The following is a 12,449-nucleotide window of genomic DNA, read 5'->3' as shown; positions in this document are numbered from 1 at the left end:
ATTTTAAATGTTTGGGATGTAGCAAATTGCACCTTCATGAGAAACTAGACTTATAACAATATTAATTTACAGGTGGAAATTACTGAGATATTGCAATTATTCAAATGCTAATGAATTAATTATTATTATTAAACGAAAATCCAAATTAAATGGTGTAATTCACCCCGAAGACTTCTGCTACTGTAAATATTGACAGCCCTCAAATAATCTTTGAATAGTAACGCTCATCGAATTTCCATCTAGCTGTTTACCCTGTTGTCAATATTTGCAGTAGCAAAAATCTTTGGGGTTTTTCGTTTAATAATAATAAACAATATTAATCCTTGCCAGAATGACTTTACCAGTTCCTTTACAGATGACTCATGAGTTTTCAAGGTCTCACAATATTATGATCGAATTTGGAATGTTCAATACAAGTGAACTGCGAATTTGGAATAATGTTATATATAAGTACATAGGATTATGTAAATAAGAATAGAAATCTAAGTACCCAAGTGATAAGAAAAAAATTATTATTATTATAAAATAATAAATGTTTATTTTTTCCAATCACTTGATAATGGCATCATATAGCAAAAATATGTTGTAAGTAAACAATTTTAAAAACGGTACTTGGATTTCTATTTTCATTTTTTTATTTAAGAGTAGCCCTAACTGAAAAAAGACAAATTATGTAATTATATTAAAAAGAGCGTTTCATATCAATTGCTTTCAATTGAATATCCTATATCCTATTGAAATTTTTCAATCAAACATTAAAATAACACTTTCCTGCTCAACAATAATCAAGATATACAGCTTGAAGTGAAATGAATGCAGGTATATTGAGCAAAATAGTAAAATATTGAATAAATGGATATGTGATAACTTTTCCCAAGAATTAAAGTTCCTGTCAATACCTCAAGTAAATAAGATAAGCATAGCAGATTACAATATTCTGGTATTTCTATTGTTTTAATCTGGTTTTTGATGAATTACTCTGTTCAAAGATTAGCAAGTGTTGTTTTTTCTTTTCTAATGAGTATTTTCTTTTCTTTTCTTCCTGAATTAAATATGGCATTTCTAGGTTTTCCTAAACTTATGTTTTTTCCTTTTCCTTTTTATTTTTGCTAGTATTTAATAATTATTAAATTTAGTTTTAGGATGGACTCCCACCAGCGAGCAAGTTTTACTTTTGTTGGTGAAAATTTCATTTGCATTAAACGGTTAATACTGTGTATTAGAATAGTTCATTCTAATTATACTGTATCGTGTATGTTGTATGAAGATGGAAATAAATTTGATTCGATTTGAATAGAAAAAACCGAAACATCAGAGAAAGCAGAGAAAGGTCGGGAGAAAAAACTATGTTACTTTGAGTTATCAATTGCATGCGCCATTAAATGAAATTAATAATCCACTCGACAGCTGATTTATTATGAATAATTCTATGATCTGATTTTTACGGTAACTAATACTGGCGTATGAAGGAGGCTCCTTTTCCTTTTATATTATCCTTTAATTGCAAAATTTCAAAAAACATTATATATATAAGTCGATGCGCAATCCAAAAAGAAACATACCTGTCAAAATGCATAAGCTATAGTCGTGTTTTGCCGTAAAATGCGGAACATAAATATAAACAAACATACCGTTCATAAAGAGAAACTTGTAAATTCCAGTTCACAGTGTTTTCATTCATACTGAATCACATACTGCAACAGAATTATACCGTACTACCAGATCGGCTGGATTTCAATTTGTCTGAATGAAAAATTAGAAGAGCCTAAAAATTTCTGTTTAATCAGGTTTTAAATGTGAATGTTAGGGAGGTTAGGTTTTTGCTTTTGCTTTTGGATATTATAAGAAATGTTTGGATAATTCAAGATAATAAACACGAATAATATTTTATTTGATCATCTATTTTTGCAAATTTGAAATTTGGACAAAATGAATGTTACCGACACGACAGTTTTTTTTTATTATTTAAAAATTAGCACCTAGGCAGAAACTAATAAGCTATTTATTTTATCCTAATTATACTAAATGGACTTTTTCAAACCTCATCCTATGATTCAGTTTGTCTAGTTTTTGACTACAATCAATTGACACGACAGTGACCATTAATTTCCTACTCTCTGAGAACTGTGAATCGAATTGGTTTTGCTGCTCTAAGATCACCCCTTGCGTGCGGATGCTTGTCATCATCGTCTCTTGGCACCCTGAACAGACTAGCTTCAGCCTACATTCAGGTGATCGATGACTATGTGAGCCGACAGGCTAGTGAACAGTGATGGGCATGGAACTGCTATAGTGAGGTCCACGTTATAATGGCAGTGGAGAAGGATAGGAGAACAACGTTGCTGATCCTCACTGTCTAGTCAATGTCTTCTTGATGGTAGCTGATACAGGTTTATTAATGCAGTTTTAATTGTTCATCCTCGTTTAAATAATCAATCATATTTTATTAAGCAAGAAATTATATTTTTCAATAATTTCATAATGAATTTTAATAATTAAGATGAAATATTTTGTGAATTAATTATTTATTCTACATCGTTAAAAGCCGATCTGGCAACAGAGCGGGAGAGAGAGATAGCGCTATCCGCTTTGTTGAATGATTATTATTTATTATTTTACAAAGGCGACTTTCTAGAAGTATTTCAAGCCTAGGTGATGATGATTGGATGAATGATAATACAATGAAGGTAGAGTTATAAATGAATAAAAATTATAGGTAAGACAAGATAAGATAGACAAGGATAGCAATACCATTGCTAATCAAACACTCATTATAACATGGACCTCAATATAGAGATGTGTGTGACAACAAAGAAGGCTGATGTGTGTACAGACCATCTGAATGTATCGCTTGAGTTGCAGCTGGCTGGGTTGTGACTGATTGCTGGTGCTGGCTGCCTGGCCATCAGCGTGCATGCGGTAGGTCAGCTGACCACTGTCCACGTTGAACGGCGCCTCGCCACTTTGACTCGAGCAGCTGCCATCTTCGGCCAGCTTCCGCTCGTCCTGGCTGCTCCACTGTTTCTTCTTGCGCTCTCCTTCGCTCTGCCAAACAAAATTCATCAATTACATTGATATAGTAGCAAGGCACTCCATGTAAACAGAAGAAAGACCCAGTGTCTATAAATATGTTTGCAGTTTACAATTCTTTCAACTACGGATGTAAAATTATAAATTTAATACTCGATAAAAAATATCTACTCCGTAGATTTTGGCAAAACAATTGAGTAATGACAGCCTCGGTTAAACGTTACACTGGGCCAATTAGCGATTGTACCAGCACAGAGGTTGGCTCCCAGCAAAAAAGTTAATAGAATCTAGAAAATAACAATCTATAAATTAACTTAATGTTAACGAGTCTATTTAAAATTTATTTGAAACTTCAATTTATTATAGTATTTAATTGTAGCATATTCACATAATAATTAGCCTAGTTCAATTGATGAGTATACGAACAATTTATTAGATGAATGAGAATTTTCAAGTTTCAATAGATAAAATGGTTTCAGAAGTATCAAAACTTTTGATTGGGATTATCAATTACTTGGCACATTAAAAATGTTTTTAAATTCAACGATAATTTAATTGTGGAGAAGAATGGATATAGAACACAGTAAAAACGTAAGTATGACAACAGTAAGTATACAGGACACGGTACAGAAACATTAAATAGATGAAGAGCAGATATGAAACGCAAGGTATAAAACAGATAAAAGGTAGGAGCAGTTGAGGAGCAGGAGCAGTTCAGAGTGAAGAATGCAAAGACCAAACAAGGAAAGGAATAAGCATAAGCATTACTTGAAATTCCGAACATCAGGCATACCAGGAAGCAGGACATGATTGTTTGTTAACCGATTCCCGGACTAGGATTTGGTTGGGAGATGAACACATGTGAGCAATAACAATGAAAGCAACCTTAATGTTGTGACTGCCGCCTGTGGCTGGTGAACTAACAATTATCTGCAACGCTTGCTTCCAATTGGACTCCATCACTCCGTGCAGTTTCTGCGCCATTTCGGCGCGTCGTCTCGTCTCCTTGTCCAGCTTCATCTTCAACTCGATTTTCTCTTTCTCAATGTCCAGCAGCCTGTTGTGCATCATTTTCAAGTCGGCGCGATGTTTCTGTTCCAAGTTATGAATTTCCAATCGATGCCTGGAAAATGAGGAGAAAATTATTGTGAGATTGAAATTAAATAATGAGTGTATTATTCAGCAAGTAGAATAGAAATAAAAACCAAGTCTAAAAGCAAATATTTGTAAGAAATGGAAAGTATTAACTAGACACTGAGCCAGTTTGAGAATAATAATAATCGATATAGTATGAGCTTTGGTAGACGAATTTAAAAATTCACGATCTAGTGAACACTGTATTGGCATCAATGCCACTTTCTTATAAATAAACAGTTTCGGAAGCTTACTCCATTTTTTCCAAAAATCTAAAATTTGTATTTTTAAAAACTTGAAAATGGAGTAAACTTCCGAAACTGGTTGTTTTTATCTTGTTAATTTATATTAAAACGTTTTTAAAAAGGAACGTTTTTATCGCTGCAGAAAGGCCTTACCTTTCAACGAGTCTACCACACTCTTGAGCTGTTTGCTGGGCTAGATCTTTTTCTCTTGAAATATGTTGAGCATTGAGACTAGCAAGACCTGAGTCTAGTTGGCCCTGAAATTCCTTAACTTTCTCTTTCACAACTGCTTCTAGCTGGCTTTGGAATATTGATCGCAGTTCAATTTTTTCCAACTCTAATCTTTGGGCTGAGTTTTTTAATTCTTCTTTCAATGATTTCTGTAAAATTTAAAGAGAAAACAATTATTTATTGTACAGAATGTGCGTCTGATTTTATGCAAGTAGTGATACTCGTCCTCAATAGACATGATGATGACAAGGATTTTTGGTTTTGTGAGCAAAATGTCTAGTTTGGATTGCACCTGATGTTTCCTGTACCATGTTACAAAGTACAATAAAACTACCATAATACAACTCTATTACACTTCCACTTCCAATTCGAGAATAAATTTAGTTTAGCAATATAACGAAAACATTTTCTCATCTTGTTGCTCAACTGAATTTGATTTTATATGCGAGTATGTTTGATAAACTCGAATTTTGATTGAATTATTTGAATTTTTTATTGAAGTCTATGAAATCAGGTAGTTTCAGTGGTTAAAATAGTGTACAATAAACCATGTAGTCACTCTTTTACATGGAACTAGTTTCTCACATATTCAATAAACGCGCATTTTTCGCGTATTCACGCCAAATTTATCAGTAATATAATATGTTACTGCTCTATATCTTACAGTTAAGAAGAAGAAGAAGAAGAAGAAGAAGAAGAAGAAGAAGAAGAGAAGAAGAAGAAGAAGAAGAAAAATCTAACCTCAAAAACAAAAACTGATCACTGATATAAGTGAGGTACGGTTTGTCAGGTCAAAAATCCAGTGGTTTTCATAGTATGACATTTATGTAAATATATGCATGTGAAATCGACATCCAAACAACATACATAGAATCCAGCATATTCTTGAATAATTCTGGATTCTGGCTTTGAAGATTGAATTACCTCATTACGTCATTTATGTAGAATATTTTGATAAATTATCAGCGTATATGGCTTATATTTAATTTTAGATAATATTTTGAAAATCTTATTAGACATAATATTCATGGAACTAAGTTATTTCAATGAAATGTATTAAGTTGAGAATGACAAATCAAATTGTGATCCAATAACTAATTGTAAATTGTAGGATTTTTGTAATTTTGTAGGATATGTGGATTGTCAAATATTTAAATAGAAACATGCATGGGGTATATAATTTGTATCATGATTAACAAATTTAGAACTGCATGATTTGAGTGAAAATAGCTTCTCTACAGGGTTTCTACAAAAAAGTATAGCTCACATATTATCTTACTGTGGCTATCAAATCATCTTATATTTGTTTTATGTTATCAATCAGAGTTGGTAATTAAAATTGTAATCTTCAATATGATATTATATGTTTTAGATAGCTAGGCTATCCATAGAGAGATTTATTCAAACATTGAACTAGTATTCCTTAAAGGTAAATCTTGAAGCTAATCTTTTGGAGAATCTTGTTTTGTCATGTGTATGAGCAGAGTTAGTTTAAAATGGGCAGCAATTCAGTATTTGATTCAATTTATGGCTAATTTCGTTAAGGAAGTCTGTCAATTTTGTAGGACAGTGTTAAGGGCTTTGATTGGGTCATCAAAACTTCTGGAATTATTGTAGAATTTTTTTTTGAGATTCAGAATAGATATTGGAAACCAACAAATGAATTGCCTAATGCCAAGAATCTCAAAGTTAGGGCCAATCGTTCTTGTAAAGTTACTGCTTCCCTCATGATGGAATCATTTGTTTGGATAACTAGTTGAATTAGATTCAGTATATTAACAAAATAATGTTTTGACATCCTAATAAAGTTTGAATTGACAATCTCATATCTTATGTCATGTAGCAATTTATTTCCTTACTTCAACCTACAATCGTTCAACCCACCAACATCATTTGTTAAGTTTTATTTTCGATTTTATTATACAAGTCATTGAAATAAATGATACAGCTGTATTTTGTAATAATTATCTTCAATGATGGAATGATGCCATTGTTGTCATGATGTGGAAAATTTACATCTACCGTGTCTTCGTGTCGTCTGCAAATCAGATAGCTTTTTGAATGCCGAGGCATACCTGGAACGCGTCCACAAGGACGTACAGTGAATGCCGAAGCATGTGTACATACGATTGTTCGCGCGAATCTGTACGGACATGTGTACAAGGCTTAAAGTTAAGAACTAGGAGTCGAAGAAGTGGTGAACAATTGTCAAACCTTCACTTTTGATCACCTTTTTTTATGACGATGATAAATTTTAATTGAATGAACTCTTGAATCAAGTCTAATAATTATTAACCTGAACAAGTCCGACCAAAGCTTACTGAGCCTGGGCCAAGACCAAATCTCTCCTAAACTAAGCCTTTTCTAATCTGAGATTTTTCTAACCTAAGCTTTTCCTAACCTAAGCTTTTCCTAACCTTAGCTTTTCCAAACTTGAGTTTTTCCTAACCTAAAGCTTTTCCTAACCTAAGCTTTCACTAACCAAAGCTTTCCTCAACAAAAGCTTTCCCTAACCTAAGCTTTACCTAACCTTAGCATCTCCTAACCTTAGCTACTCCTAACCTAAGCTATTCCCAACCTCAAAGTTTCCAAACCAAAGATTTTCCTAACCTAAGCATTTCGCAACCTAAGCTTTTCCTAACCTTAGCTTCTCCTAACCTAAGTTTTTCCTAACACAAAGCTTTTCCTAACCTAAACTTTCACTAACCAGAGTTTTCCCTAACCAAAGCATTTCCTAATCTTAGCTTTTCCTAACTTGAGCTTTCCCTAACCTAAGCTTTACCCAACCTTAGTGTCTCCTAACCTTCGCTTCTCCTGACCTAAGCTATTCCTTACCTAAACTTTTCCTGAACAACGCTTCTCCCAACCTAAGCTTTTTTTCCTAACCTAAGCTTTTCCCAACCTAAGCTTCTCTTAACCTGAGCTTTCCCTAACCTAAGCTTTTCCCAACCTAAGCTTCTCCTAAACTGTGCTTTCCCTAACCTAAGCTTTTCCTAAACAACGCTTTTCCCAACCTAAGATTTTGCCAACCTAAGCTTTTCCTAACCAAAGCTTCTCCTAACCTAAGCTTTTATTTACTTGAACTTTTTAAAACAACACTTTTCCTAACCTAAGCTTTTCCTATTCTAAGTTTTTCCTAACCTAAACTCCCCTAACCTAAGCTTTATCCAACCTTAGCTTCTCTTAACCTAAGCTATTCCAAACCTCAACTTCTCCTAAACAACACTTTTCCCAACCTAAGCTTTTTCCTAACCTGAGCTTTTCCTAACCCAAGCTTTTCCTAACCAGAGCTTTCTCTAACCAAAGCTTTCCTAACCTAGGCTTTACCTAACGTAAGATTCCCCTAACCTAAGCTTTTCCCTAACCTAAGCTTTTCCTAACCTAAGCTTCACCCAATCTTAGTTTTTTCCTAACCTTAGCTTCTCCTAACCTAAGCTTTTCCTAACATTAACCTTTTCTAACCATAACATTCCGTAACCTAAGCTTTTCCTAACCTAAGCTTTTCCTAGCCTTAGCTTCTCCCAACCTAAGTTTTTCCCAACTCAAAGTGATTCCTAACCCAAGCTTTCACAAACCAAAGCTTTCCCTAACCAAAGCTTTTCGTATCCTAAGCTTTTCCTAACCTGAGCTTTTCCTAACCTAAACTTTTCCTAAACACCACTTTTCCCCCAAACTAAGCTTTTTCCTAGCCTAAGCTTTTCCCAACCTAAGCTTTTCCTATTCTAAGCTTTCCCTAACCTAAAATTTCCGTAACCTAAGCTTTACCCAACCTTAGCTTCTCCTAATCTAAGCTTTTCCTAACCTAAACTCTTCTTAAACAACGCTTTTCTCAACCTAAGCTTTTTCCTAACATAAGCTTTTCCTAACCAGAGCTTTTACTAACCTAAGCTTCTCCTAACAAAAGATTTTCCTAACCTTAGCTTCTGCTAACCTGAGCTTTTTCCCAACCTTATCTTTTCCTAATATAAGCTTTTCCTAACCTATTTTTTCCCAACCTAAGCTTTCTCTAACTTGTGCTTTTCTCAACCTAAGCTTTTCCTAATCTAAGCTCTCCCTAACTAAAGCTTCTCCTAACCTAAGCTTTCACAAACGAAAGCTTTTCCTAACCAAAGATTTTCCTAACCTAAGTTTTCCCTAACCTAAGCTTTTCGTAACCCAACTGTTTTCTAACCTGAAATTCTCCTAACCTAAGATTTTCCCAACCTAAGCGTTTCTGAGCTGAGACTTCCTAACCAAATCCTTTCTATACAAATTTTTACTAACCTAACCTCCCCTAACCAAAGCTCTCCTGAATCAATCTTTTTCAACTTAAGCTTTTTTAACCCAAACCTTTGTAACCTAAGTTTTTCATTATCCCCAACCTAACAAAGCCTAACTCAAACTAACAAATACAGTCCTGCCCAACCATTGAACTTCCCTCTAACCAAGCATAGCCCAACCTGCTGTAACAAAGCCTTACCAGACTGAGCAACCCTCAGGCTTGCTCAGTCTTCATCACTTTAGGTTTGAGTCACATCAAACTTTGGTAGGTAGGGTTTCATCAATAGCATTAGATACAGGAGAAAATGTGGTCAGCAGTAATGGTTAGCTCCATATAAAAATATTCTTAACATTTTTCAGGCAAAAATCGGCACATTTTTTATATTTTTCATATTTCCTATCAACTTCATCAATACAATTAAATACAGGAGAAAATGTGGTCAGCAGTAATGGTTAGCTCTTTGATGGAATTAGAAAATTTTTTTACAAATTTGATATATTTGAATTCTAATTCAAAATATTTTTTTTTCCATAATTGTTATTTTTTTGAAAACATTGAAGATGGTGAAAATTATAATTGGAACCGTTTTAAGCATAAGTTAGCCTGTGGTACTTTTCTGTTACTTTTTTGTATAATTCTGAATGATTGAATAAATAAATAAACTTCAATTATTAATACCTAAATGAGACTTCACAAATTAAGTATACATTGGGGTTACCAATTTTTTCAAAAAAAAGTATTCCAATTATGGGAAAAAATGTAGATGGAATTAGAATTTAAATATATCAAATTGAAGTTTGTAAACCAATAATAATAATAAAAAAACAATAAAATGAATATTGAACTCTTGAATCAATAATCGAACAGGCTGGGATCAGAATCTTTCTTATCGAGCAATTTCAAAAAACGATGACAACTCTATTTAGCATGCTTCAAATTTGTGACCTTTGGAGAATAGAGCAGCAACTCTATAACTCTACAACTCTATGGTGCAAGTAAAAACATGATAGGATTATAGGTTAGACAAAATTCAATATTTGCTATTAATATTAACAATATTAAATTTCATCGATTAAAATTGTTATTCAGTTACCGACACGTATTTTTTCTTCTTTCATTAAAAAAAATTGAGTCCCATATCTTCCATAATAGTTGATAAAAATAATTATAATTTAGAATCGTCCTTTCTTCAAAATAAGGTTAGTTTTAAAACAGCTATTTCTAATATTAAAATTGAATCAAATGGTATAAAAATATGTTAGCGCGCTTTATTTTGTCTTCCTCTTTCATTTAAAAAAAATTGAGTCGATATCTTCAATAATAACTGAGATAACAGGGGGAGCTCACCGGCTAGAGCTTAGCCCCTAGCTCTATTCTACGGGATGAGTGGAAGCTATGGTCAGCCCATGGTTGAGAGTATTCACCCAGCAAACGCGGCAGGTAACTATGGAATTGGTGAAATGACATACAGCAAGCTGTGCTCTTTTTCAGGAGTGCTTTCTAGTCTTGGGTTTACTGTTTTGCGTTGAACTTGAATATCTACCTTTGGAATAAGTTTGTGCCTCAGAATTTCTGTCCTACTATACAATAATTTGTGTAATGTGTGAATGAGTGTGTCTGCTTGAAAAAATCAATCGACTCCTGCTTGCACTAAAGTGATATTTATCTGATTTTTCAAGAAAGTATTTACTTCACTAGCATCAATTTTGAATTCATTATGATACGTCAACTGAAATATATATTTGTATTTTTATAAAGATGTTTCTTCATGTTTATGTGGTCATAAACAGAATTTATTTATAATTTACTATATAAGTTTATATAAACGTAAATTATATGCTCGTGTTTCGCATTGCTCTGTAATACAGGTTGTTTATGAGTGAATATAGGGTTTTGACTCTTCATAAAATTTATTACATTAAACTTACAGTTATAAATTATATGTCAAATGAAAGAGTAACTCAGTAACAGATTTGTTTGTTGGCACCAGTGCGCATGTGCGATTAGTTTTTCTGCCGCAAAACGCTGGACAGCGGTAGTAGCCAAGATGGTGACTGTACCCGAGCGCTGGATAGGCTGCAATGACATGGCTTGCTATGCATGGCCGCCTCGCTCTCCCGACCAAAAGTTATGCTATTTTTACCTTTGAGTCTTTATCAAGGAACGTGTGTACGTGCCTCCACTACCAGCTACTCTCCCAGAATTGAGAAATCGGATTGAAGCAGCTGTTGCTACAATAAGGCCTACTGAAGACACACTTATCAACGTTTGGCAAGAACTTGGCTATTGGCTGGATGTGCGCCGCCGTGTGACATATGGTAGACGCATTGAACATTTATTAGGTTCTTAGTAAATCTGTTTGATTTACTCTCTCATTTGACCTATCATTTACAACTGTAAGTTTAATTAAAAAAATATTATAACAAGTTAAAACCCCTATATTCATTCATAAACACCCTGTATACTTTCAAGTAGTATTTTTGAGCAAGTGAAATGAAAATTATTCTGTTCTATTAGTGATTGTGACAGTTTCAAATTGTTTTGCTCATCATTTTACAGTTTTCAGATCATAAAGCAATAATTCTGTAGTATAATTACCTCGGTGGTTTTCAACTCTTCTACTAAGCTTTGCAAAGAGTTTTTCTGTTGTTCTATTAAAGTGAGACGCGCTTTTTCATCCTTCCATTTGGCATTGGCGTGGTCTTTCTGTTCCCTCAAAACAGACACCTCTCCTTCCATTTGCGTCAATTTCGTTTCAACCTCTTTCAATTTCAATTCATACTCTGATATCAATTGCTTATCCTGAATGAAAAAACAAATACGGTACCTTCAAGTTTACAATTGAAAATTTTATACACTAATTACTTTATACTTTAGAATGAGTAAAGGAAATCAATGATTTTGTGATGATAAAAATGTATAATAGTTATCATGAATAATCATGACAATATTCTCCATATAGCTTTTTTATAGAAATTTTAATTCAAAGACAAGTAAGTTGATGAAATTCACTATTGAAATTTGAATTTTGAAATGTAATTATCATGAGGAGTCACTTGCTTATTAGGAGCGGATTGTTTAGCATAAAAGCCTTATGTATGAATTGCAGAAATTTTATGCGTGCATTTGATGTTTGGATGGCCCACGCCGTTTGCCATTTATTATTGAATTACATTTGCAAATCCAGCTTTTTGCTCCTAGGGAATAATAACCAAATAGCTTGTGTTAATAATATTGAAATTGGACATTATTCTAATATATAATCTATCATTTATTCTGCGACATACAGTCATAAAAAATTCTTCATTTTAGTTACTAAAACAAAAGCGTGATTAAGCTTATTTATTCCTCAAGCAAGTAGTCAGTAAGATTTGAGAAAAAAGATCAACGTAATTAAATCAAGAATACAGCCAACTTTATAAAAAAATATGATAATCAGACAATAAAATGCAAATATTCAGGCATAAATGGAAATACAGTAATTTAATATGCAGAAATGTGATGAATAAATTATTCAAATGAAAATCAAATTTTAGCAATTCCAGGAA

At 33.2% G+C, this 12,449-nt stretch overlaps 1 protein-coding gene across 3 annotated transcripts in view; it reads right to left on the bottom strand.

Moving 5' to 3' along the window:
- Positions 1 to 12,449, bottom strand: part of LOC111048112 (interaptin) — a 31,517-nt gene that overhangs the window by 10,460 nt on the left and 8,608 nt on the right. For 2 of the 3 annotated variants that reach the window (XM_039433997.1, XM_039434011.1), the window contains 4 exons: positions 11,500 to 11,703; positions 4,563 to 4,789; positions 3,916 to 4,153; positions 2,836 to 3,045 (listed from right to left, as the gene is read on the bottom strand). In XM_039433997.1, coding sequence (XP_039289931.1) covers positions 2,836 to 3,045; positions 3,916 to 4,153; positions 4,563 to 4,789; positions 11,500 to 11,703 — 879 coding nt within the window. The remainder of the gene's footprint in view (positions 1 to 2,835; positions 3,046 to 3,915; positions 4,154 to 4,562; positions 4,790 to 11,499; positions 11,704 to 12,449) is intronic. The other variant, XM_039434006.1, reaches the window with a different exon arrangement.

Source organism: Nilaparvata lugens, chromosome 1, assembly GCF_014356525.2.
Source record: "Nilaparvata lugens isolate BPH chromosome 1, ASM1435652v1, whole genome shotgun sequence".
NCBI classification, from domain to species: Eukaryota; Metazoa; Arthropoda; class Insecta; order Hemiptera; family Delphacidae; genus Nilaparvata; species Nilaparvata lugens.
Note: the sequence above shows the minus strand (reverse complement) of the source record. Positions and strands in the feature narration are given on the sequence as shown.